We start from the raw sequence: 26,306 nt of genomic DNA, 5'->3' as shown, positions 1-26,306 counted from the left end.
CAATAATTGATCCACATTATTATTATTATTATTATTATTATTATTATTATTATTATTATTATTATTATTATTATTATTATATAGCCTTGTTAACTTAAAGTAAAATTTAAGTTAACTTAAAGTTACATTTAAGTTAACAAGGCTATTAGTAATAGAACATTCTACTGTAAGGATAAAGCTTTCAAACCCTATAGCTCTCAATCATTTAATCAACAACCAATTTATATTTAAGATAGAAAATATAAAATGAACCTATCAACTAATGTATTGTCACTTGTAGATATTTTATTGTATGGTATCATCCACAGCTAGAGAATCAAGTGTTAATTAACTTTATGTTCTGCGATTCCAACAACGTTTGGTTTGGTTTGTAGAAAGCATCTTGTGTGTCGCTGAGCCGCTGAATCAATGTACATCACCATGCTCAAACGGGGCCAAGTGTCTAATCTGCAGGTTTATTTTATTTTCATGAATACATCAAGTCTGTGTTGGCCATAGTTTATCACATTCAAAGTGTGAAAACAGAAAATTTGACAAATTTTAACAGATGTTGACCATGTATGTATTTGCGTAACTGCTGTTTGTTTTGGTCATGGTTACCTGATCAAGTCGAGATGAAATGCGTTTTTGTCCTTTTGATGATTAAATAGTGATTTGGACAGATAAATGACCAAGTACACTTGGACTGTACCAACTGTAGTCACCTTTCTGCTTGTTTTGACAAAGCGAAAGTAACACTGGCTTTGAATTCTGATAATTTATGTAAAATTTCCAAAGGAATATTGGAATGTAGTTCCATTACTAAAACCTGGAACACCTTCCTTCAGGTGAGGGAAGTTGGCTGACTTCCTGCTAAACAAAGGCAAAGCAGTTCTCAAATTAAACAACTAAATATTAGTTCAGTGATTCACAGAACAGCTAAGCTGGTCTAACAGCTTTACTCACTGGCAACGTATTTTTAAAAAGTACTTTGGACATTTAAGCACGTAATTTTAACAAAATTACCTAAAATGTATGCTAGCGTGGTGCTGAAGGTACTAGGATGGGTTTTTACCTCCATTTGCTTTCTCCATCATGCCATGTCCGACTAATTTTTGAGAGCACTTCAAGGATTTATAAAAGTTGTGAAAGTCTTCTGGAGCCAGTTTGAAGGAAATGTATACTGCTCAAAAAAATAAAGGGAACACTTAAACAACACAATATAACTCCAAGTAAATCAAACTTCTGTGAAATGAAACTGTCCACTTAGGAAGTAACACTGATTGACCCGACGAGGGTCCCCGTTGTCAATCAGTTGTTGTTTAAGTGTTCCCTTTATTTTTTTGAGCAGTGTATATTCCAGGAACATAATTTCAAGCAATTCTCAAAATGCTAGAGTCAAGATGAAACATGCTAAACAAATGTATACATTTATTAATGTGGGTACACCTATAATTTTGACACATTCCTTATTGGAGGAAATCCAAATTTGTGCATCCATTTTTTAGCAATCCCTGAAACAGTAATAACAGTGTTAAAAAATATATATGAAAATGTGTTATCATTTCATGCCCATGAGGACAGCATGTAAACTTATGCCCAGAAACGTAAGCTCTACAGTGGAAATAAAATTACCCGAGCTGCAGACATGAAATCCGGTGCTTTCTTCTCACAGCTGTGCACAAGATAGGTGACCATTGTGTTACAACCTACCAAAGCAAACACAATGAGTCCACAATGTGTAAGAGGAGCTGTGTTTACAAAGCCATTAGCAAGTGTTTGAGCCAGAGAAGCCATTTAGTGTTGCGTGCTGTCGTGAAGTATTTACCCTGACAATGCTTAAAGACTGACTAGTTACACAGGCAGGGGAGGAAACGTCAATATTTTGAGAAGGCTGAGGGTTGCCGATAGCCGTTTCCCCACATTTAGACCACTTCCAACCACTCTGCAAAGCGGACGGCCCACAAAACAGAACCCACATCACCGCTGCAGCAAGTGAGGACAGAGCAGTTTGGGAAAAATATGCTTTAGTTTCAGTGCTCTCATTGTCTCAGGTTTCACATTTTGTACACCGGTGAACTACGTCGTGTCTCATACGAGTAACAGCAAGATTCAGTGGCAGTGAAAAAAAAAATAGAACTCAACATTTGTAATAGAAAAATGATAGTGAGTCCATACAAAATTAAACTAAATGATTGGAAAAAGAATAAAAAAACAGTTCTACAAATTCCAGCTGTAGAAATGCCTTCTGTTGTCAATTTGCAAAGTGCACATTAGAGCTCATACTTTTCAGCTTCATTTGCCGTGAAGCAAAATGGCTGCGATTTCAGACTTCGGGACACGTAAATGACAACTCGTTTTCCAGGCAGAAATGTTGCACGCCAACTCAGTGACCTCATCTGCCAGGTTGTCCAGGCATTCACTGTGAAATGATATCAGACACAGGAGAAGGAAACGGCTGCAAATTAATAGGCGGGCGGGAAATGCACTATTGCCTCAGCTCAGGCCTACAGTAAGGCGAGGCTAAATCTTTCACAGGTTAGAAGAATTACAGCAAAAAAAAAGAAGCAGATAATCATGTACAAGAGTTTTTGGGAGCTGCAGGGTTTTGCAGGTATGTAGCGCCATCTGCTGTTCAGAGCTTACAGACAACTAAATCCATCAGTTTCTACAATCCGACAGAGAAGCGGAGCAAGTCGACATTATTCTAAGCAGCAGTAAGGCCGTGTTTACACCTCCACCTCATCATGTGATTCCGTCTGACCTTCCTTCCCTGCTGACAGACAAAAACACGCATAAGCTGCATAAACAAGTGTGCACTTGTCAGTAGAGCAAACTGTGCACTGAACCTGAAAGGGGCCCTCAACTCAAAAGCATAGAAGGAAATGAGTTTGACCTCTACTTTGTCTGCTTCTACCAGTGAATGAACCAGTTCATCTTTTCCAGGATAATGATGTGAAAACTTCATATTTTCTTTTATCACTTTTTCTTGGGTATGTTTTACCGATACATGGCTCTAAAAAAAGAGACTACTTAAAATGATCAGTTTCTTTGATTTTACTTTTTATAGGTATATGAGCAGAACAGACATTGTTCTGTTATTCTATTAGCTACTGACATGTCTCTGAAACCCCAAGCAAAACTTTTGTATTTGCTTGCAGAAAACTGAAAGATGGTCAAAATAAAAAATATGCCGTGCTTTCGGACCTCAAATAATGCAAAAATAAAAAAATGATTCATTATATTCATTTTTTTTTAACTCAGAAAGAGTTCAGAAACCAATATTTGGTGGAATAACGGTGATGTTTTCAATGGGGTTCAGTGCAGTGATCTCTTCATTTTTTCCAGAGCTGCATATTTAGCAAAACTAACATGAAAAAAACAGTCAATTCAGCCTCTACACTCATTATATCCCCTGGTAAATGTTATATATATATACATACACTTGTTTTTTGAGTTGCATAAGATTGAACATTGAGAAAAAGCTGCCCTATAAATTGGAACCTCAGGATGTATTTACAAACAAAGAAAAACCTCCATGACTACGATCATCAGCAACTCAAACATTTGATAAACAAATGCAAGTAGTTTAAAACACACTTTGCCTTGTGTAGAAATTAGTTATCCATGTCTTGTTTTCACTAGTATAAATGTGTAAACTGATAAATGTATGTTTGTTATTCACTCATTAAAATGTCAAAGACAAGAAAACATACAATATGAGAGTGTAAATCTTTATCAAGTTCAGGACTAAAAGAAAAATAGCTTCTTCCTTAACACTGTTGTTCTAATAGGTTTGTCAATGAATGCAGAAGGCTGATTTTATATACTTCAATAATGAAAATCTTTTCACTTTGACATGAAGAAACGGCATGGTACATATGTACACATGTTCAAAATTGCACTCGCCCGATCAAGCACTGTTTTTGGGAGAAATTCATTTCTACAGGGAAAATCATTTACAACTAGTAGTGTAATAGAAAATCAACAGACATTACACAGATGCTGCTGATTCTGTGTAAATGAATCATCAACTATAAGAGGCACGTTCAAACTAGCAGTGTGGACTTCAGTGAGCTTTTTCATTCTGAGGAAAAACAAGTTTCAGACAGGTGAGCCTGATTTAAAGATGAAGGCTGTAGACTCTGTTCAAGCTGGAAGTAAGGGAAGTCTTCTGGAAATCTGAATGTGGTTCAGAATGAAAACCAAATCCAGAAAGCCATGAAAGAAAATGGGAAACTACCATTCAAGAGGGTGTAAGATTAGTCAAAGCGGGAAGAAGTTCTCACACTGAAATGTTGATAATGTGGCTCATGGATGAGTTTAATGACTTCTTTACAAGATGTTTTGACATGTTTTATTCTGAAGATCAAGATTAGTGCAATTTAAAAAAAAGAAAAAAAACATTCACCTTTCACAATAAATTTGAAAAAACATTTTTTAATTTTGATTTGTAATTAATTTTGCACCATTTCCAATACATTTGCATGTATAGATGTGACGGAGCTTTACTCAACTTTACTTCCAGACCTGAAACCATTCCAAACAAGGTTAAAACCACACAAACCGAGCTCGGGATGGTTCCAGGTCCGAAAATAAAACAAACACAAAAATCACTCTGTGCACAAAATAGTAATTACAATATAGTGTGCCAATAAAATTTAATGCCACCAAAAAAATCCTAGTGTGCTACACTTGTTTAGGAAAGATAAAAAAGGTTATTTACAGGGGGTCAGCTGCTCTGCATGACAGCACAGCATTTTTACATCTGCAGGTCCAAGTGCTGAAAATCCTAAAAAGTTTTTTGCGATCAGAGGTGCACATCAACACCGACATTTAATACATCAAAAGACGTGAGGAAAAAATAAGCAAAAAAAAAAAACAACAACAAAACAAAACAAACATTTTCACAACAGATACTTTGGGTGGCAGCATAAAGCAGACAAGAGACGAGGTACTGTCAGTCAGCACGTATGTGGTCATTAACCACCTCTCAGAAGGGATTCCAGCATTCAAAGAGCAATTAAAAAAGCACTTATTTGTAGGAAACAGCCAACAAATAACTAAAACACTTTATATACCAATGATTAAATTATAATTGCACCATAGTAAAGTTTAATATAATCAGAAATAGAAAAGTCCTACAACAGTCAGATGCATAGTTCCCTCTTTACTGATTTGACAGGTAACAGTTGGAGTGTTTAGGGAAGAGAAAGAAAAAAAATCTTTGCAGCACCTTAAGGTCTTCTCCGTCTAGAAGAAAACAAACATTAATAAAACTGATTTTGATAAACTAGACATACAATCGACGCATTGTTTTGCTTACTTTTGATACCCATGGCTTGAACTGATGTTTGCCACTGGAGGCTTTAACAGGGGGGGGGAAAACGAGAGTTATTCTAACAACAATATGCATAGAACAGCATTATATACAAAATACTTATTGAACAAAAATCAGTAAGCTCAAACATTTATTTGCGCTCACCCTGTTTTCAATGTCGTCTGCTTGAGCCGGTCCCTCTCCAGAGCCGGATCGCCTTTTCCGACTAAAGCCAAACAAAACACAAAGTGCCTCTATTAGTAACTTGGACAAAGCAAAACTCAACAATTTTCAAATACATCGTTTAAAAAGACTGGAACAATTAGATGGATGTTGAACTTGTCTTTATGTCCCACATCAACATGGTAAGAATCTAATGATCGGCAGCCATTAAAACAGTCGCAGTGTAACGCAACGCTAATCTGTGGGATTCGTTCAAAGACCTTTACCTTGGTGCTGTTGGGCCTTCTTGCTTTAGAGTCTCAATATCAGTGAACTCCACTGCTTGTCCTCCACCTCTGGTCTTAAAAACATTGCCCTGTTGGAGTGAAATAAAAAAAATCAATATGAGTCTGTTGGGGGGTTGGGGGGAGTAAGACAGGCTGATTATTAATCAAATCAAGACCCCGATAAGGAAGGTTTCGCCAGATGCGAATAGGCTGAATTGTCAAATCCATGCACAAAAATGTCAAGTTAAGCAAATCAAGTAGCTTTACCTTTATCAATTTGGTCTCGATCTCCCCGTCAGAGGCAAGCTCTTGGTGTCTAAGCACATATCTGTGGCATTTAGACAGAGCTTTCTCGTTCGGGGTTGACACCTTGATCGCATTGGGTATGATTGGCTGCATTACAGTGTCTAGATCCAAATTAGAGGCCGGTTTGTGGTCTACCCATTTCTCCCCACCCGCAGAGTGTGAGCGCCTGTGCATTGGATGAACCGGAGGAACCGTCTGGTGATCCCAAAGTGAGAAACAAAAATCGGTTATTTACATGTGGTCCATTTTTAAAAAGGTGTGCAGTGGTCAGCAGGGAAGGGATCGTTAAAGAGGGTTAGCTTCTTGTGAAAAGAACAGTATTGCTGGAAGTAGAATAAGGTGTCAATAGATGGATTTGTTTAGAAATGCATTTTGCATTTGTGTGAAAATCATTCCAATTGCATTTCCAGAAAAGACGAGTCAGCAATACTTTCCTCTAATCACAGGACATTTCCTCAAGAGTGAGATTCAGCATGCAAAGATCACTGAACTAAAGGATGGTTAGCATGCAAAGGAACAAGCCAAAATTATCTATTCCAGGAGCAACTGGCACATAATTCTGTAGGCGTTACAATAGATTCATGATGTGGCGGAAAGCAAGTTTTCAACAATTATTCTGTGCACTGAAGAGACAACAGTGGAACTTTCTGAAAAGTGTGAGTCAGATTACAACTGGTGTGAAACTGTTGTAATCTTCTACTTCTGTTGTAATCGTCCACTTCTGCAAGGCTCAAAAAGAAAAAAAACAGGAAGGGGTTTGGAGTGGCCTAGTCAAAGACTGCCCTTAAATCCTTTTTCAAATGTTGTGGAATTGCCTTAAGCAGGCTATTCAAATCTGAATGAATTAAAATGATTCTGCAAAGAGTCACTGCCAACTCTTGCAAATGTATTCGGGAAGCAGGCTGGTCTGGATAGGTTTTGTCCTTCTTAACAAATGAGATTTTAATTTAAAAACTGCATTTTCTATATAACCAAGCTAATGTTTTAAAATATGTTTGATGATAAAGAACAAATGTGACAAAATAAATAAATCTATAAGTGAGTACTTTGTTATTTTACTCAAAATTCAACCTTGACAAAATCTCTGGTTCGAAGTTTTGATGGTGGATCATCTAGATATGATCGTTACACTCTGGTCTGAAAAGATCACGCAAACGTTGCCATTTATTTTAAAAACCCTGTAGTGTTATTTAACTGGACTTTACTTTTTAGAGGAAATTTTGAGCGAGAGCAGACATGCATCATTTTTATTGATGGTGTTTATCAACCATCTTTGCTTTTTACCATCACTCAGATTGAACTGAACCATCTCAGGCCTAGAGCTGCACAACACTAGAAGTCATCCAATCAAACAGACTAAATATATTAGATATAAATATATTATTATTATATATATTATTAAAGTGTGAATTCATGACACCTGGAATGTAATATCCAAAACTGTATCTTTCAGCTTCCATCCAAAACCTTCATTTTTCCAAATTCCTTAAGCTACAGAGGTTGTCATCTACACCCCATTTTTTGAATTATCCATTTTACAAAAATGATGATGATGTATGTAGTACACTTACAAGGAGCTTTGGTGATGCTGCTATTGCTACTTACCAGAAAGATGTGTATTTTACTAAATACACATCTTCAAGTCAACAGTGCAACATTAAAAAGGAAACTACTCTGGAACGCAGCATGCAATGCAGGAACAGCAAAGTTAGCGAGCGGTCGTAAAGGGAAAGACGACGCAAATGAAAGCTTCAAAGATCTACTCATCTAAGAGCAGAAAGCAGGAATTCTAGTCTACGCCAATGTTTCTACTAAACACGCACACTCCACGATAGCTGCTCTGCACCAAGACAAAGCCGACGCTACAGGCTTGAAGCGAAGAGTTGAAGACTTTTTTTTAGGACAGCTACTAACACACTAACCCTTGTGACTGCCTCTTTGTTTAGCTCATAGACAGACGCTGCATGAGGGGCCTCAGTCTCTGGGGCCCAGCGCTGGCCTCTCCTGCGACCCACGCTGCTGGCTCCATGGCATGGGGTGGGAGTCCTGCTGCCAAACTGGGGCGTTCCTGGTTGTCTAGACTGGCTGCCTGAGTCTAAAGGGAACCTCTGCTCCCAATCTGAAATGCAGGAGGCGACTGAGGGGAAGGATGAAGAGGATGAGGAGGAAGAGGAAGCGGAGGTGGGCACGGGGTCCTGAACTCCCCTAACACTGGCTCGGTTTTGGCTGAGAGGCGTTTGGCCTAAATCCTGCAAAGTCGGGGAATGAGGCAAGGTGTGGTGAGTGCTATGAATTAAAGGAAAGCAGAAATACACAAACAACAAAACACACACACACACACAACAGAAACAGCTGGTGTGGACAGCAGCGTATCCCAGTTAACTGGATCACAATAATTATTAGTGGCATGCAAAATCTCCACATTGTGTTGAGTTAATAGAGATTAGTGGAGTCCCACTGGTGGGACGGGCTGCAGTGTGAAGTAACGGACTTACAGAGAGAGGCGTAGGAGAAGCTGAGCTCTTCTGAGCAACGTTTCTATCCCTCTCTCTGGAGGGTCTCTCGGGCTTCCTCGGCGGCTCCGTGGGACCACCGCTAGCGCCGCCATTCTCCGTCACGATGGCTTTTAACTGCTTCAGCTTCTCGTCCTTCACCCACAACTTGTTCTGCAGCTCCAGCTGCTTGGCGTTCACGCGCCTCTCCTAAAAAAAAATAAAAATACAAAATCGGGAAACGATAACGATTTTTCAGCGTATTCAGAACACATTTCATACCCGTCTAACCATTAAACCTTAGATTGGCGGCAAGTCAGAGTGACTCAATAACCGCATGTGCCGTACTGATTCAACACTGATGAGGAAATTATACCCAAATCGCCAAACATCGTAACTAGAGACGCATCAATCGATAGGCTGAAATCCACACTGGCACACTTTCTACTGAACTGGATTTAATCAGCAATTAAACTTATCAAAATTAAGAAATTTCACAGTTGTCAGTCTGAAGACAGATTAAGTAAAAAAAAAACTAAGCAAAACTCAGATGCAGGTCAGGGATGTGCTTTAATATCTGCAAAATCATCCATTTTGTTTCTTGCCATCTACTTATGTTGAGTATCTAATGGTCGCAAGTATTGGTAAAGACAGATTGCTTTTTTTTATGATCATTGACTAAAAAACATGTAGTGGTACTGAAATAATTGGTCAAATGTGCCCTTTAAAACTTTCTAACCAGATTTTAACTGTTTAATAGTTTCTCATTTTCTTACCCTGTTAAACAGAGCATGTACTTTTCTCTAAATGTTAACACTGTGGGCAAACAAAACGTCACAGTTGTTGAAAACACTGCAGTTCTCAGTTTCTAACACAAGCTTGACCCTCTGTTTCACAGTGCCTTTTACTTTTGATAGCATTGCTATAGCAACGGCAATCTCACAATGAAAATTTAGAAAAGTCTAACCTTTAATTAAAGTTTCCCCTCATTCAGTGAAAATAAATACCCCATTCCTATAAAATTCATTTAAGTATTTTTATTACTTTTTTTTTTTTTTTTAAGTGAACTAGTAACATTTGGGAACTTCTACATTTCTAGACTTTTCAAAATGGAAAAAACAACAAGAGAACATACAATTAACTAAGGCAGATGTGTGTTGATCTTAATAAATCACCAATGCCTAATTGCCAATCTCTACAGTGAGATTAAACACCAAAAGGTTTATAAAAACCGGACATGATGAGACTACAAAATAATAAAAATCAATTATCCTATTCTTGTACTAGGAGTTTTACTTTACATTTTAAAAATTAAAAATTCATCCAGGCATGTCTGTTTATAAAGAAATTTTGTTGTTTTTTTTACAAAAATGCCAAAAAAAAAAAAAAAACCTTGTCAATAGTTTGGCAGATATACTCATTAAGTTAGTGTTGTTAGCTCTGTTAGAAGTCCAGTGTATGTCGGAGCGTCCATGTTGTTCTACTTACACACTCCCTCTCCCATTTGAGCTTGGTGTCCGTCACCACGCCCTGCATCCGCTGCTCCATGCGCCTCCTCTCGGCCAACTCCTTCTGCAGTCTCTGCTCTCTGCTCTCCAGCTCCTGCTGCAGAGAGCGTTTGTCCTGCTCGTACATCTCTGTCGTTTTCTGCAGGATGTCAATCTGCAGAGGAGGCTCGGGAGTGAGGACAAAGTCGGCTTACAAATGTCAAATTGCTTCAACAAAATGTAGAAAGATCAAGACCTTGTATTCTAAAGTCTTGGATTTTTTTTCCAGTCGTTCAATCTCCGTCCTCTGGTTTGTGATGACTTTGTCTTTCTCCCCCAGTTTGCTTCGCTGATCATGCAGTACGTTCTCCTTGGAACTGAACTGACTCTCAAACTGCTGGAGCGTGAACTTCATATTATTTGCTGAAAAATAATAATAAAACAAAGATTTACAAAATTCATCTCAACATTTCCTGCTTAGATTTTTTTTTAAGTCATTTATGCCCAAAAACACTCGTATGACAATCTGTAGGTTCACAAAATATAAATCTTACCAGTCTGATTGAACTGTTCAGTCATCTTCTGACGGATACGGTACCGTCTTTCCAGAACCTCCATCAGACGGGGCAACGTCTGATCATCAGAGGGATCCGAGAGCTCACAAGGAGGCAGAGGTGGGAGGCTTTCAATGAGCTGGTTCAGCTGAACTGGATCTTTACAGGAGATGACATTAAACCATGAGAAAGAGTTTTGGTTTTGCTGCTCATTTTATAAGGAGTAAGCTAGTCTAAAACGACACAATCCACATGATTTTAAGTGATAAGGCTCTAATCTGCAGAGAAGTACAAATCTGAGGGATGGTTTACCTCCATTAACTGGTCCCCCTCTTTCTTCCAGTCGGCGTGACAACTCATCCTTGAAAGCCTGGTTCCTCTGCCTGCGTCCCGGTGTCAGGCCACAGATCGGACGGTCCACCGGCCGAGCCACCTCCACTTCCTGGGTCATCTCAGCAAAGCGCATTACCAGCTGCAGCACACACAGTGCAACACTTATATGAAGCTAAACTGCTAGGTTGCAAATGGAGGCTAAATTAAATCCAAAAATGTTTCAACTGTAACAGTTTTAAAAATAACTTGTGTATGCTACCTAAGCAGCTAACATTTTGCCAAATACAGGAAAGACTCCAAAGTCAAGCAGGACTTGTACAAACCGGAGACGCTTACCAAGGTTTCTTCATAATCCTCAGCTTTGGGGTTAACACAGACAACCATCCTGACTTTTCCTTCTCCGTCAAAGTAGTTTTTAAACAAATGTGTGACTTTAGAGTCTCGGTAGGGCACCATCTGAAGAAAACATGAAGAGTATGAGAGAGAGTGAATAGAAAATTAAAGAAAGTTGAAACAATAGAGGTTACAGAGCAAGGTAGCGAACCAGAAACGGAGATAGAAACGGTTCATTGTTGAGATACAAACCCTATTAGTTCCACACATTTGGTTTTCACGCAGGACCTCCATGCATGTCCGCAGGGTCATCAAGGACTGGTTGATGTTACCTGCAGATTAAACATAGAAAATAAAATGTCAGAATTGAATGAATTCTGAAACTGTTTGGGGAGAGACGTAAAAATGTTTGGGTTTTTTTTTTTCATTTATTTCAAACATACAAAAGTAAAAAGCAAAAAAGAAGAAAAAAAAAATTAAAATAAAAAAAATCATCATGCCCAACTGACTTATTTTTACGATTGGAAATGAGCTGAAACGATTTAAAACGGACCTGCTTCTCGAAGGCGACTTCCCTCCGCTCTGGTCCTGTTGGTGCGTTCGCTGCCCGCCAAGTCAACCAGGCACAACTGGCTCACATTCACCTGGCTTTTGTCCTGTTTGAGCAGCAAATAGAAAATACAAGTTCTACTTTTTACAGCTCAAGAAAAGTAGGAAAGTCATCCTTTAGGATGTGACATCATCAAGTCTCAAATCAACATCTCTGTCCTCACTCTGTGTAAGAAACGCATACATTTGCACATTATTGGTAATTAACTGCTCTCCTGTTTAATAGCGTTTTATTTCAGTTGTATAAGAAATTAAAATGGACAACTTTAGCAGCCAATCACCTGCAGTATATGGTCCCCATCAGCATCTAGAGGAGCCTGGGCCAGCTTCACTGTGAACACACTGTGGGAGCGACTGGACTCTCGGTTGAGCTCAGTATTCGCTATCCGTCTCTTCTTTTGTCCTAAACAAATAAATAAAATAAATAACTAAAGAGTTGCAACATGAAACATCAAAAAGTCTATTGATTCTGGCAAGAAGAATTAAAATATATATATACAAAAAAATAAAACAGACAGGGATGTTTTAAATGCGTAAATTTGCTACAAACTAGTCAATTTCTGAGTAAAGGAAAATGTATAAAATGGCATAACTGCTGCACCGATACATAAAACCTTCACTCGCCTTTCCAGAAGACTTCAAAAGCCTCTTCTGTGGATTTGACTTCGACTTCTGTGCAGCCGGCCACATACATGTTATGATTCTGATCTTCACGCAGAATCTTTGACTGAGGCGGCCTGAAACGTGACGGTAATGAAAACAACAACAATGTGTGATATGAACACTGTAAAATAATAATCCTCTGCTTTCATAAGCCAAGCTGCAAAGCTCAATACCAAACATTTTATGCGATGTTAGAACAAAAGATCTATGGAGACAAGTCATTCAGGGGGAACGAGCACATCAGGTATGCGCAGCAGCATTCAAGCCATTCAGAGGCATCGTCTGTGTCCTCATCAGTAACAATGAGGAGCAGCGTTAACAAGACAACAGCCACAAACGTCTCACAGAGCTAGTTGGGAGTCGTCACTTAAGACCAGACAATGGGTTAAAGGGATGGAAACAGACCTATGCAACCAATCGGCTACAGCCAGGGTTCATGTATGAACAAACAGTAAATGGAGGGGAAATTAAAGAGCTAATCTGCATTACTGGGCCACATACATGAACTCTTTGTTCCGTACTGGTGTGTTTCCGTCAAGCCACCTATCGAAAGCGGGGATTGGTCATTTGTCAAATTTAGATTTTATAGACTACAAAAAAAAAAACTCATCTGTAAAGAAGAAAAGCATCAACTAATTTTAAACTGTCTTACTTTGGTCTGATTGGATCAAATGGAGCATCTTCAAGGAGGTCATAGATATAGTTGTTGTAGATTTCAATGTAGGACACGAATACGCTGTAGCAGCAGTCTTCGTCGACGCCCTCGAATTTACACGCTTGGTCTGGGTTGATCATATCCGCAAACTCCGGATCCACCCGCTGCCTACAATCAAAAATGAAAAGAAACCAGCTTGATGAGCCAGAAACCGTAGTGCCGAAAAAAAAAAAAAAATGAGGATAGCACTCCAGAATCACTCAGGTAACCTGGAAGACGGCGTTTTGGGAACAGACAGCTGACTGTCTCTCTTCTGTCTCTCGAGCAGAGCGTCAAGCTGGTTCTGAACCTCGATTCCGTTTTTCTCATCGGGTTTAAATACCTAAAGAGACACATGCACTTCAATAAACCTGCCTCAAACGTTTTGAGAGATCAAACATATAAGCCATAATTTATCTTACAAATCTTTTGGCCTGAAAAGGCCCGATGCTGTTGAAGAGCATGTCTAGAGAACGAGGAAGGAGTCCACCTTCTCCAGGCGAGCCGGTCATGGTGTACGTTTTACCACTTCCTGTCACACCGTACGTAAACAGCAAGCCTGCCGACACAGTCACACATTTCATAAAGAAAGTCGAGGTGACCATATTGGGAATGACCCAGTCAAATCAAAACAAAAATTACACTTGCTATTAATTTAATCTTGAGCATGAAAAAATATAATTACCAAGCAGAAAAACATAAAAACTCTATTTTTAAGCTTTATTTAAGAATACTTGAGAAATATACTCTTACTTCACTTCAAACAGGTAACTAAACAAATAGCCAAGAAATTGGGCATTTGTAATCTACTATATATATATACATATAAATATATATAAGAGCTGAATGACTGAATTTATAACATAAGTGTTTTATACCTTGCAGCAAAAAATCTTATTGACTCAAATGTTGACAAAATGCAAACATTTGACACTTTACATAACTGAATGACTGTTATCTGTTAAAAAAAAACCTGCTTTGAAGTCCCAGTTCACCTACCGTTTTTACAGTGAATGAGGTCCTCAATGAGTGTCTTGGCGACATCTTCAAACAGCTCGATTTGAGTTGTTTTAATACCAAACACCTTCTTAAAGCAGTATTGCGTCTACAGGAGAGACAAATGGAAAATCAACATCATCCAATAAACCCTCAAAAAATAACCATGTTAAATTTGTTACAGTGGAGAGAGTTGTTGATGTTTGGTCAGACAACTCATCAGCAGTGCATACTTTTTTCCTGTATGTTTATTTAGCCTCGGGTGCGGCACTAGGAAAGCATTCAGTCGTAAAATTACTGAAATAACAGTAAATAATCTTAATTTTATCACAATGTTTTGTCCAATGCCATCCACTTTAGCTTCTCTTTAAATATAATATTTTTGTTTTTCCTTGAATGTATAGAACTTGAAAAATCAGACAGTCATTTCAAATGCAATATTGCACTCCTCGTCATAGTGACTGTAATTTCATATACAGTCTAGGTCCAATTTAGCCATTTTTTGTCAAATAATGACAAGAGCGAGATAATTTACTTCATATGTAACATACATACCTCCTTGTATTCACCATTGCGGTTTGCTTTCAGTCCATCAGGAGCATGAAGCTGAATCGTGGAGCTGCTGATCATCTCAACGCAGCATTCCTCATCTTCTCCACCAAGTGGACGGATGCGACAGTAAACCTGGAATAAGTAGTTTTTAAAAATATATATTCTATGTTACCTTAATGTAATTCGAAGTATCCAATATACATTTCATATTACTTTAACTAATCAACTACTAAGGTAAAATGTAGAGAACAATTCCCAAAGTCAAATATAAATCGAAACCATCTGAATGTGTAGCTAAGAGAATGTTTGTTTTATGTTAGTTCAGTTCTTTTTGGAAAAATAAAGTATGTAAATAGATGCCCATTTGTCAAAGTCAAATATCTGTAGCCACATTAATAATACATTGTATTTTTGAAAATGAATATATTTTATATAATTATTAAAAAATATGTTATGCCACATAACAAACTTTGTTACATTGTTGGTAAAATGAAGCATTTGAATTTTAAATACGTTAATGTTGATTTATTTGACTTTAGGTGCCACTCTTCTAAAGTCACGGCAAAAAAGATGAAGATTTCCATGCATGACCAGCAACTTAAGAAAAGCTGGATCAGAAAATGAGCAACTAGCTGGTAAAGCAGCGTCTTGTTTTAACTTTGCTCCATGTAAGTAATCCTCCAGATTTCTGCTGAGAGTCACATACCCCCACAGGATCTTTCTCTATGTTGCTTGGCTTTTTGGGCCTTCGAGGAGTCCTCCCTTTCCTGCGACAAAGCAACTCAGTTAGTATCAGACAAAAGCTACTACAATTCACTACATGTGGACCATCAAACAAGTTAAGAAAAACATTTCAGCGGAATCCTAACAGAGATCGAGTCGCCGCTAACTTTTTGCCATTCTGACCGTAAGCTAGGAAGCGCATGTGCCGCTTGGTATCGATAAAAATATGAAGTTAAATTTATGCTCACCAGCCGAGTATAGCTTAACAATATCTTTGTTCAATACAGTTTTAAACATCAGACTGCTAGAGAATGGGTCCTGGGATCACAGAAGAAGGTTGGCAGTTTATCAACCGTAATTGTAGCTAACGACTTGTAGCTAATCTGTTTACAATAAGGAGCTAAGACATTTTCTGGGAAACAAAAATCCTAAACTTAAAATAAGCTCCAAGTGTGATTCTAACTCTGGTCATAATTTATGAACACATGTTGAAATTTTTAAAAAGGTAAGTGTAATACTGACCCAGCTCGCTGCATTGTTTGTATAATGAAATTCCTCTCAGCTGCTCAGAAGCGCCTCTTGTTCACGATTTGAAATGTTCCCTCTTATGAAACGTTTTTCCGGTAGTCATGGACGTCAACCAATCAGACGCCGAGCAAAGGAGGAAGTCCCGCCCCCACCTAGAAAAACCGTTTACAGTGCCTCTTGTTCAGGATCAGGTAAACAACTTTCACGGACTTTTTTTTTGTCTGTCAAAAAGCTACAAAACCCTTATGTGAAGCATAAAGCTTCTATAAGAATCTTTATTTGCAAATGTACAATATTATTTTGTTATTTTTGCTTAATTTTCTCATATTACACTACCAAGAAATCAGATTTACTTCCAAGAAAATGTTTAATAAATAATTAAAATAAAGAAAATAAACATAAGCATTGCCTTACAAATTGTTTATAATCTTTAATTACAATTGATTATTCTTTTCATTTACCAATGAAAGCAGGTACAGCTTTCATTGGTAAACAAGTGATATGTGTACACCCTAAGTCTTAAATCTGTCTTTTCCCTCTGCAGCAAAATAATCAATAAAAAAAATGGGGGTGGGAGGATCTGATTATTAATTTGGGTACATTTAGGGTGTGAAAAATTGTGTATTAATAAATAAATATATCTAATAGACTGGGATCAGACAAAGGGCAGCCTTGGCGGAGTCCAACTCTCAAAGGAAACATAAAGCCCCCATAAAGCTTCTATAAGAAGCTTTATGGGGGCCTTGCAAACTCTAAACATGCCTTTTAAAAATCTATAAATCAAAAGAATGTTTTTATACATTCTTTCTATACTACTTTCTGTTCAGTGTCCAATTAATCTACTTTCTGTTCTTCAGGAGTATAAATAAAACAGATATTAAGCCACTGGTGACCGTGGTGGAGGAAGACCCATACTAATCTGCTTAATGTGCTCCCTTGCCATTCTGCTGGCAAGGGAGCCTAAATATCTCAAAACTCATAAAATGCCAAGAAGTATTGAATAACAATCTTGCACCCCCTATCAAAATGAAATGGAAAAATCCCTGGGTCTTTCAGCAAGAGAATTATCTACATTTTATGGCCTAATAAACACAGAAATATGTCAGCACACCAGAAAATAGAAAAAGTTTAAAACATAGCCTTCTTATACCAAAGCCAAATTCTATGGAAAACCTGCAGAGCGATGTGAGGAATAGCAGAAGAGCAGAAGAAAGGCCCCGGGACTCTAGACATTCTAGAGACTGAAAAACATGCAAATAATTTCTATATTATTTAACCATGTGGCGCATTTTAGAAAAACTAAATCCTGCCCTGTTGGTAAGGTTGTGTTTTCAGGTGTAGACTATAGATGATGGATGAATGGACAAGACAGTGATTGGAATAAAAAACAAAATTCAGACTTGGTTTGAATTTTATTGGGAAAAAATATAATAAATAAATTTGAACTTAAATACTTTCTTTTTACATGTTTTACAAAACAAAGCAAATAAAAATGTTAGCAGCAACTTGCAAGAAGACAGACACATGAATCATATGACAACATCCTTGGTTAATAGTTTCATGAGTAACCACACAATTTATGAGGCCATCACTATGTCGATCGTAAAAAAAAAAACCCTTCAACAGTGCCATCTAAAAGACCTGAGAGTTATGAACGTGAAAACTTAAAGTGACAATCTCAGCCTGTAAATTCAAAATTAAAAAGTGAATTTTGAACTTGACATCATTTTTGTTCCCTGTAGTCTCTTCATTCACCATATGTATGACACTCAGAGATCACAGTAAAAAAAACACACACAGACACCTCTGTACAAACATATGAAGCACCGATGAATAATACAGCAATCCAGCTGCTCTATACAAGAATAAGTTTCATTAGAAACAGTTGCATTTATTATGTTCATTGTATTTAAGTGCATTGTGCAACTCGTCCCTAGATTTTCAGCTCAGCTCTTGAATACTTTAACAGCAGCTATCACAGCTGAATGCTTGTACACTGTTTCTTTTTAAGCCCCTCTTCTTTTCACTCATCTATCAAACCTGGGTCAAGATTTAGTAGCAGGAGCAGACTTTGGTTGCCGCTTTCTTTTTATTTTTTCCCTGTTTGCTTTTCTGGCACGCCGGGCCAGAAAGGAGAGGTAGACTAAAGAGGCAGATGATGATCAAATTCACCACCACACAAAGCAGTGCTGGACCCAGAGAGTTAGCAAACGAGACGGGTATGGAGTTGGCAGTGAGCCAGGGGCGTCGCGTCACCATGTCCTGCTCTACGGCCAGCATTTGGAAGTGGGTGCCGAGGATGCCGCACACGTGAAAGAGCTGGTGGCTGTGACCTGCAGGGGGAGCAGTCGAGTCACACTTGAGCCAGTAAATAATTTATTTCACCACAGAGCAAATGATTTACTGGCTGTTAGCAATGACCCAGCAGTGGTTGTGCATTAACGCTTTTTCACAAGGTTTAACAGAAAAACGGAAAGTAAAAAAAAAAAAATAAATAAAAAATATGTGAATGTTTCACAGTCAAATAAAACAGGTAGCTGTAAAGCGACATGGACTCTTTGAGCTTCAGGTAAATACGTTTTCACTTATGAGCTCAGGTATACAAGATATCTTTAATAAAAGTAACCAAAGCTATGAGTGTAGCTATGAGTAATACGAGTGTAGCATCCATCTTTATCATTTGTCAGAAATGTTGTCATTTACTTAATTTTTTATGTTAGTACATTTTCTTGACATTTATGAGTCCATAAGTTTGTTCAAACTGTATTGTCTTTGTTCAACCAATTGTTGGTTATATATGTTGATTTTTGAGATACAGTCACTATTATAAACATGGATCATTTAAGCACTGCTTAGGTTTTTGTTCCAAACATGCAAATACTGTATTAATGTTGGTGTCTTGCACGATTTGCACTTTATTTGTGCCTGTTTTCAAAGTTTTCTCAAGAGTGTCAAATCTAGCACTGTGTTTATGTGACGAATCCTAACTTTGCCTTTGTTTGGTTGACTATGTTCATTAAGAATTTGAATCAACTTACACTACAACCTGCAGTGACCTTACTGGTGAGAGCTTGAAAACAATGGCCGCGCCTCAGTGGAGGAATCTCACCTATGTAGTCGAAGCTGCCGGGTGCCAGGCGCTCAGGTAAGCGGGTGGCAAACAGGAAGCCGGTGAGGAGAGCCAAGCCGATGTGTTTGTAGTGGAGGATGTTGGTGTCGTTGTCAGTGCAGCCGTCCCCCGTGCACAGGAACACCTGGGAACACGACACAAACGCGATCTCAGCGAAAAACAGGGATCTACAAAGCATGTTGAGCGTGCTAACGTCTCTTGACGAGGCTTAAACTGAAGCACTGCTGAGATGTAAGTCATAAATACACGTCTGCCAGTCAAGCAAATGAAAAGTCCAAAATAGAAAAAAAAGATTCTACCTCAAAAGAGGAGTGAGGAAGGTTTCCATCTATTTCAGTAACAGACTATTGGTCTTCTGTTGTGAATTTATACATTTCTTGCCCCACTAAACACAAAATGTCTAAACCTTATCAAGATTTAGAATAGTATAGAGTATCCTAGTGTACAAGGTGAGCCGAGTGCAAAGAAGCAGGTGCTCGGTGTAAAGAGGATGAAAGCAGGCGTACCCTGTAGAAGAGAGGAATGTTGTCAAACAGGCAGGGGTAGCCGAAGGCAAGGATGCGAAAGAATTTGCTGAAGCTTGGATTCTCAGGTAATCTGGAAAAAGAAAAAATATATATATATATTTTTAAATGACTATGCAATCAAAATACATGGACTAACAATTCTTCATGGTCAAATAGTCCTGATGAGGATCTATCAAGAGTCTGGTTGACATTATTTGTAATGTGTAACAGACAGAAATCGGGATAAGCGTTGCTTTTCTTACAGTAGGGTGATTGTTACTCAACACATTGAGCTGCTCTTTGTTTGACTTAACCATGTGAAACTACACGGCCCAGATTAGGGCTGGTCCCTGTAATCACTGCCAACCAACACCCACTGCTCTGAGCAGAATGTTACTCAATAGTTCCTCCAAATATGCAACAAGTATCTGTCGTGGCTGCCGCATGACAAATCGCGAGAAAAGTCTAGAAGGCGGCTGCATTTTGCTTTTCCGACACTTCTTGAGACAGAATCATTGTAAAAACGTTCTGGAAGATGATTAAGACAAAAAAGAAAGAAGATGTTTTTTCTTTTCCTGTTCGCAGTCTCTTTACCTTTTCACAATGTCGCTGTTATATTGCAGGAACGGAAAGCCAAGCCTGAGTGACAGAGGGAGAGAGAGGAGACGAAAGGTTAGGGATTAGCTGACGATGCCATAAAAGTCATTAACGAGTTTGTGTGTGTAAGACGATCTTCACTTGGCTCAAGAATAAAACGCAACTTTACATACTTCTACTAAAAGTAGCAACAGATCATTTCCTCGCTCATACCTGGAGTAGCAGGCCAGGACGGTGCAGACGACAGTGTTGGCCGTGGCGATGGGGATGTACCACTGATGAAAGGAGCTGTTCACCCACTTGTCAGGGAAAGCGTAAAATGAATAAACGACTGCAGCCCCTGCAGCGACGGAAAGCGATCGTTCAAAGTTATTTAATATCAGGAAAATAGATCTTTGCCAATGAAAAAGAATATTCTAACTAAATAAACGCTTTCACGTCGAGAGCAAATGCAAACCGTTCTGACATTTTGCAACCATGTTCTCTAATTCAAAGCAAATATTGGTATTAAGCGAATTTCAAAAGGGTAGCTAAATCGTTTGAGAGAGCGCTGACAGAAGCTTTTAAACTTTCACGACTCTGGGTGTAGAGAGGATGCGCTCACCCAGGCTGTAGAAGCTGAGCGCCCCGTAATCAAAGAAGAAGCAGATGTGGCGCGCCCGCGGCGACATGGTGCTGAAGGTGTGAGCGCAGCTGGACGCCAACGGATAAATGCAGCAGGAGAGGAGGAAGACCATCAGAGGCCAGGTGAAGGAGTCCTGCCATCCCTGCTGCATCAGCACCACCGTCACCAGTTTCCACAGAAAGTACCTGCCCAAAAAGAACGAAAAAACGTGTTACTTTCCTGCCTGATAGAAAGAAAAAAAAAAAATTTTGGTAACAGCCAGTGTCAACTGCAGTGATTATCCACAAGACAAAACTGGCAAGAATGATGTTTTTGCAGTAGCTGAAGAGTGAAGAATGCCATACCTGCATCAACAGCTGAAAGAACGACTTTGTACGTTTAAGAGTGAAAACTGAAAACATATTTCACAATGTTGAGAGTTAAATAGTGTGTCCTTCAAAGTAGCCTGATCTGTATCGTTAAAAAATAATCTTTAAAAAAAACTAAGACAGTGGCACTGTTGGATTTCAAGTTTTGCTTTTACCCCCAAATGTATTTATTTAATGTACATTCATTTTCTTCTTATAGTCACTGTGCTGATTTTTTTCTCAAAAAGCCCCATCATCAGTGTATTTCTCTCAGAAATACAGGGGGTCAAAGTGAGTAAACCTTATTTACATTATTAAAATATTACTAAATTGCCCTCTAATTCAGAGGAGCGCAAAGAGACACATATATGACATATAACAATTTCAGATTTTTGTTTATTCTTTGTATTGAACTGCTCTGCCCTTTGCAAGATAAACCTTTCACATTATGCTAGTTTAAAACAAAGGGCTGTTAAAGTAATAACTGGCAGATGTGCAAATTTAACGAAGATGAAGAAGATCTGAGATGAACCCGAAACACAAATATCCCTAATAAAACCTTCATGAGAAAAAAAATGCAACATCTCATATGTTCAAACAACAGTGTCAGGAAAAGTCACATTTATTATTTTGTGTCAGCAACATGAGGAAACGCATGCAGAGGAGAAAACAGAGGGGTATATCAACATTTAGTGTCTAATATTTTGCATGTAAATGTGGGTGCGAGTGCAGCATAAACAGACTTCTTCCTTCCAGACTACAGCAGCGAAGTAGGGGAACTTTAGTGCTTTCATTTAGTACTACAATATATTATTTGTTCGTTTCTGTTTGCACAGGCATTAAATATGACTTTTATAGCAGATGAGTCATAAATGTTCACAAGAGCTGGTCATCTTAGAAAGAAAACAGCCCACGAAATTATGAGCACAATTATCCAACAATAAGTAGACGCTGCTCCTTCAGAAAACACAATCTCTGTATACAATTATGAGTCATTATCCCTCAATTAAACCAGTTTTTTTTTCCTGCACCAGTCAGTTACGTAACAGCTAAGAGGACTACACAGCGGTAGTGTGCGTTGCGTGTTGCCGTCAGTGTGTTTCCCCGTGACTAAGCAGTTAGCTAATTGTGGCACTACGCATGAAAGCCCGAAGCGCAGAGCTGCTCATTAGTGCCAGGCCTTTAGGTCCACCTCTCCCCCTTGACACAAGCACCTGTGTGTCTTCACGATATTCCAAACAGACCCACATCTACACACACACACACACGCACGCACACGCACACACACGCACACACACACACACACACACACACACACACACACACACACACACACACACACACACACAGGTTTGATGAACACCCCCCCCCCCTCCTTGTCTTTTTGGACAGCGCAGCCAAAGCAGGCCGGCGTCTCGTTTGGGAGGAAGTGAAAGCGAGGCCACGAGGGGCACTGATCTCAGCAGCAACTTTAGGATACTCACATAAACACAAACACACACACACACACACATGCAGACAAGCTGGATGCGCCCTGAGGTTTGCAGCTGAGCATTTGGAAAACATCCAGGCGCTGATGTTAAGCCGAGCAGGTGGAGGAACCTGAGGGGGTCAACACGAGGCTCTGGGTTTTTGGGGGTAAAAAAATTATATATATATATATATATATATATAAAAGGATAGTTTTGCTAAACAATTTGAAAATGAGGTGATTTCCCCCTGTAAAGATTTGATTGGGATTCCACGGCAGAGGAATGTCGAGGTGAAATCCTCGTGTTTACCAGGGTGAATAAAGACAAGGAGAAAAAAAAGAAAACACACGCAAAGCATGTGTCTGGTTAACTGAAATTAAAACTCCACTGACCCTTCACCTGCTCTCTATCACAAAGTAGGCGTGGTTGATAAACACGTCACTGATGTAACACCTGTGGCGTTCTTTTGCTGTCTTGCCTTAATTAATATTGAGATGGCAGACTTCCGTTCTGCTCACGCACGTTTGTCGGGTTTCCATGTTTTCTGTTCTTCTGTTCAGAATCTTAAGTGACAAATCTGGCCAGATCTGGAGTCTTTTTGGAAATATTTGTATAAGTTCGGCTCATACTGGAAATACTCCGTCCTACCCATCATTTAAATCATAAATATTTGCTGACTGGTAGTCCCATGTCAGCAGAAAGTGTCATTTCTTTCTCCCCTTTTCCTCCTTTTATGTTTCTGTACGTGGGAATCATGCTTGGATTTGGTCATCTGCTCGCCTGAATCACGATGCCCCATAGCGTTTTTTAAATGTAGTTGTAAAACTGAATGATGTAGCAGCTCATTTATGGCTGGGTATGATAAGGAATCTATGAATCCTTACTGCCCTGTTCTGTTGTATTTTTTTCTCTCTTTTTTTAAGGAGATTTCTTTCTTCTTGGCGGGCTTTTGTTGTTGTAACTACATTTTATAATAAACTATTAGATTGGCTTTCGGTGACAACCGTTTTGTTAAAAATGTGATTTGATGCACAGCTGATCTGCAGGACACATTCTGATGTTTTCTCATGGAACAAACACCACAACCAGATAAAGAGTCTCTTCTTTCCCTGCGTCGTTGACAAGTTGTCACTGTTTCGGCGCTGTGTGTAACTTCCACTATGTCTCTTATTCATGTCACATGAACCAAATCTACTCCTTGTTTATGAAAAAAATCCAACAGGCAAATCAGTTTAATAATGCAAAAACTGTATAAACTTAGAGGGATCTCCTCTAAGCCTGGACCCATATGGTTGCTGTGATGGTGACTTGAAAACAAAACCTGTCAGTAAGTTCAGTCTGTGTCGGGTTACACTGGTGAAAGACTGGGAAAACTACATGCGTGTAGAAATCTAATCTAATCCTGTGCAGGACCTGGACAGTAAACAAGGCCAACCAGATTTCTCCGGAAGATAAAAATGGAATCATGAGAATCTTAAGAATGTTCCTGTGATTAAAGAAAAAGCTGATAATTATGCAAGGAACGTCTGGAAAACTCTTTGGCCTGCAGGTTTTGCAGGATGTGTGTGATTCCCTTCCCATGATGTGGGCACGTGTTTTTTTGTTGTTTTTTTTGGGTGCTTCGTGTTGTTATGTAGTTGCTTTACCTCTTTAATTCAGGTATGTGATATCCGGCCAAATGGAGGAAACTGACACAAAACAATTTGCAGAATAACAGAAGCTTAATAAAAGGATGAAGTCAGTGAAAGTTTCCCTGCTTCCAGGGTCAGTGTGTTATCTTAAAAAAAATTCTGACAGGTGCCTCGTTTTATTTTTATTTTAGCACACAGAGCAAAAACTAAACCAAAATACTTAAACGTTTTCAGCTTACCAGGTGGGTAGAAAGTGTGTCCAGATGTTGAGCGTCTCATTGGTCATCTGGAAGAGGCTGAGGATGCAGTCGGTGGCGGAGCTCCTGGGGTGCCGGTACCCAGAAATGATGCTGTCCTCATGGTAAACCTCCACACAGAAGAAACAAAAAAACAACATTGTTTTTGGCTTGCACTTTTAAGGGAGATCTGAGAAACCTGTTTTTATTCACTTCTGTTCTGCAGGCAAAACAAAAATAAATTTCCACGTGAGACGGATAACCGCAGGAAATGTTTAATATAGAAGGTACAAATTAATCAGGAGGTACAGATTTATTCGCAATACAGTTGAGATGAAGTAAATACAAAGACGTTTCTTCTGAACTGCTGGATGAGCGGGAAAGTAAAGTTCTGAGCAAGATAAGAACAGGAATGTTTAAAAAAGTTATTCTTTAACACATAAATCTTCTCCACTCCTAATGACTGAAAGTCCTCATTCCTCCACCACTCCTCCCTCTGATTCAGGCAAGTCAAAATAAAAGAGGTGAAATCAGTTCTTTTTTTTTTTTTTCTTTTAATGAACGTGCAGTGAAGATGGACTTACTTTGGGCACCTGATAGATGCTGAAGACTCGTTGAAGTTTGATGAGACTGAGCATGACTTCAGGGTGCCGCCGCCGCCGTCAGAGGGGAGAGCTGAACTGAGGCCACAGGCGGGGTGTGCCTCACACTCTATGAAGGTGTGTGTTGCCATGCCGTCTGCAGGGTTCCTCCCCTTCCTCTTCAAACCCGGCAGGAATATCCAGTGCAGTGAGCCACTCCTCCTCCTCCTCCTCCTCCTCATATTGTCTCTGCGGAGGTGGAGGCCGTGTACGCACAACAGGTGTACGCTCACAAACAACTGTTTTCCCACAAGTAGGAGGGTAAAAAATATTCACTTGATTCTCATTTACTTTTGCAGAAGAAGGGGGGGTTTCAAGGACTAAGCTAATAACATTTTATAATTCTGATACAAATGCAAGACCTTCTTCCAAATGCAAAATCCTGACATTGCAAAACAGTGGAGCTGGTATTGCAGGTTTCACCCATTGACAAAGACACAATGCCACTGGAGGAGATTCTTTCGGCCACTTTCTGCAACAACACCAACAAAAAAAAACTCAAGACCGAATCTGAATGTCACCCGAGTTTTGTGTGGGTTCAGACGAGGCAAGGCTGGTTAATGAAGGGTGTGAGTCAGTCTGTCAGCACAGTAAACAGAACTCCTTTGCTTTACGGTGTGATGTCTGACCTCGGTGGAGGGATGGGCCGGTCCGATCAGACCTTCCAGAGTATCTTATCTTGTTCAAACTTTGCAGCAATGAAGACCAACAAGATGCCAGTATTAGGAAGTGAAGCGCGCTGTTGTTTGTTCAAGCTGGAAATAAAACGGGAACGGTTCCCAGTATGTTGCTGGTGACAGCAGCTTACCCCCAGTAATGGTCGCTCAGCCAGTCTCAGTTCAAACACAAGAGTGAGACGATACTTCATTTCAAAGCATTAATCCAAATGAAACTCATTGGATTCTGAAACTTCTGTTAGAAGTTTGATTACACTTAATAAAGGAAACTCTCAAATTTAAAGATTAAGAACAGTCCAATCCCAAAAATAATACTTTTGTTTGTCTTAGAACCACCCTCAATAATCCATCCTGTGGAAAATCCCAATGAACTGATTTAGACTCTCCAGTGCAGCCAATGTGTGTGTGTGTGTGTGTGTGTGTGTG

At 39.1% G+C, this 26,306-nt stretch overlaps 2 protein-coding genes across 5 annotated transcripts; both read right to left on the bottom strand.

The window, feature by feature from the left end:
- Window positions 1–4,403: 4,403 nt before the first annotated feature.
- On the bottom strand, window positions 4,404–16,110 carry LOC103462116 (kinesin-like protein KIF23). Of its 4 annotated transcripts, XM_008404650.2 has the most exons (23): window positions 16,013–16,110; window positions 15,474–15,534; window positions 14,771–14,899; window positions 14,219–14,324; window positions 13,642–13,778; window positions 13,450–13,562; window positions 13,178–13,348; window positions 12,487–12,599; window positions 12,144–12,265; window positions 11,807–11,909; window positions 11,506–11,585; window positions 11,257–11,376; window positions 10,900–11,059; window positions 10,588–10,746; window positions 10,290–10,456; window positions 10,035–10,208; window positions 8,550–8,756; window positions 7,977–8,303; window positions 6,016–6,249; window positions 5,749–5,837; window positions 5,465–5,525; window positions 5,306–5,346; window positions 4,404–5,232 (listed from the first exon to the last, which is right to left on the bottom strand). In XM_008404650.2, the coding sequence occupies exons 1-23, from the start codon at window positions 16,024–16,026 to the stop codon at window positions 5,217–5,219; spliced, it is 2,904 nt and encodes a 967-aa protein (XP_008402872.1). In that variant the 5' UTR covers window positions 16,027–16,110; the 3' UTR covers window positions 4,404–5,216. The 4 variants fall into 4 exon arrangements, with proteins under 4 accessions (XP_008402872.1, XP_017159304.1, XP_017159305.1 ...); XM_017303815.1 differs by lacking the exon at window positions 6,016–6,249; XM_017303816.1 differs by lacking the exon at window positions 7,977–8,303.
- A 1,333-nt stretch (window positions 16,111–17,443) lies between these two features.
- Window positions 17,444–25,252, bottom strand: paqr5b (progestin and adipoQ receptor family member Vb). Its single transcript, XM_008404651.2, has 8 exons — window positions 25,147–25,252; window positions 24,566–24,693; window positions 20,856–21,061; window positions 20,465–20,591; window positions 20,249–20,293; window positions 19,655–19,745; window positions 19,128–19,272; window positions 17,444–18,351 (listed from the first exon to the last, which is right to left on the bottom strand). The coding sequence occupies exons 1-8, from the start codon at window positions 25,198–25,200 to the stop codon at window positions 18,071–18,073; spliced, it is 1,077 nt and encodes a 358-aa protein (XP_008402873.1). The 5' UTR covers window positions 25,201–25,252; the 3' UTR covers window positions 17,444–18,070.
- Between the last annotated feature and the right edge of the window lie 1,054 nt (window positions 25,253–26,306).

The sequence above is a fragment of the Poecilia reticulata genome, linkage group LG3 (assembly GCF_000633615.1).
Source record: "Poecilia reticulata strain Guanapo linkage group LG3, Guppy_female_1.0+MT, whole genome shotgun sequence".
Lineage (NCBI taxonomy): Eukaryota > Metazoa > Chordata > Actinopteri > Cyprinodontiformes > Poeciliidae > Poecilia > Poecilia reticulata.
The sequence above is the reverse complement of the archived record's forward strand: the minus strand, read 5'-3'. Positions and strand labels throughout refer to the sequence as shown.

What these genes read in the sequence shown, in the direction of transcription:
- LOC103462116 (XM_008404650.2), bottom strand. An exon ending in TTTTGAAGTCTTCTGGAAAG is followed by an intron (nt 12,266 to 12,486) that starts GCGAGTGAAGGT and finishes TTATTTGTTTAG; the next exon opens with GACAAAAGAAGAGACGGATA. An exon ending in CTTCTCCTACGCCTCTCTCT is followed by an intron (nt 8,304 to 8,549) that starts GTAAGTCCGTTA and finishes CCGACTTTGCAG; the next exon opens with GATTTAGGCCAAACGCCTCT.
- paqr5b (XM_008404651.2), bottom strand. Translation starts at nt 25,200, where the DNA reads ATGCTCAGTCTCATCAAACTTCAACGAGTCTTCAGCATCTATCAGGTG. An exon ending in AACAGCGACATTGTGAAAAG is followed by an intron (nt 19,746 to 20,248) that starts GTAAAGAGACTG and finishes TTCTTTTTCCAG; the next exon opens with ATTACCTGAGAATCCAAGCT. An exon ending in ACATTCCTCTCTTCTACAGG is followed by an intron (nt 19,273 to 19,654) that starts GTACGCCTGCTT and finishes TCGTGTTCCCAG; the next exon opens with GTGTTCCTGTGCACGGGGGA.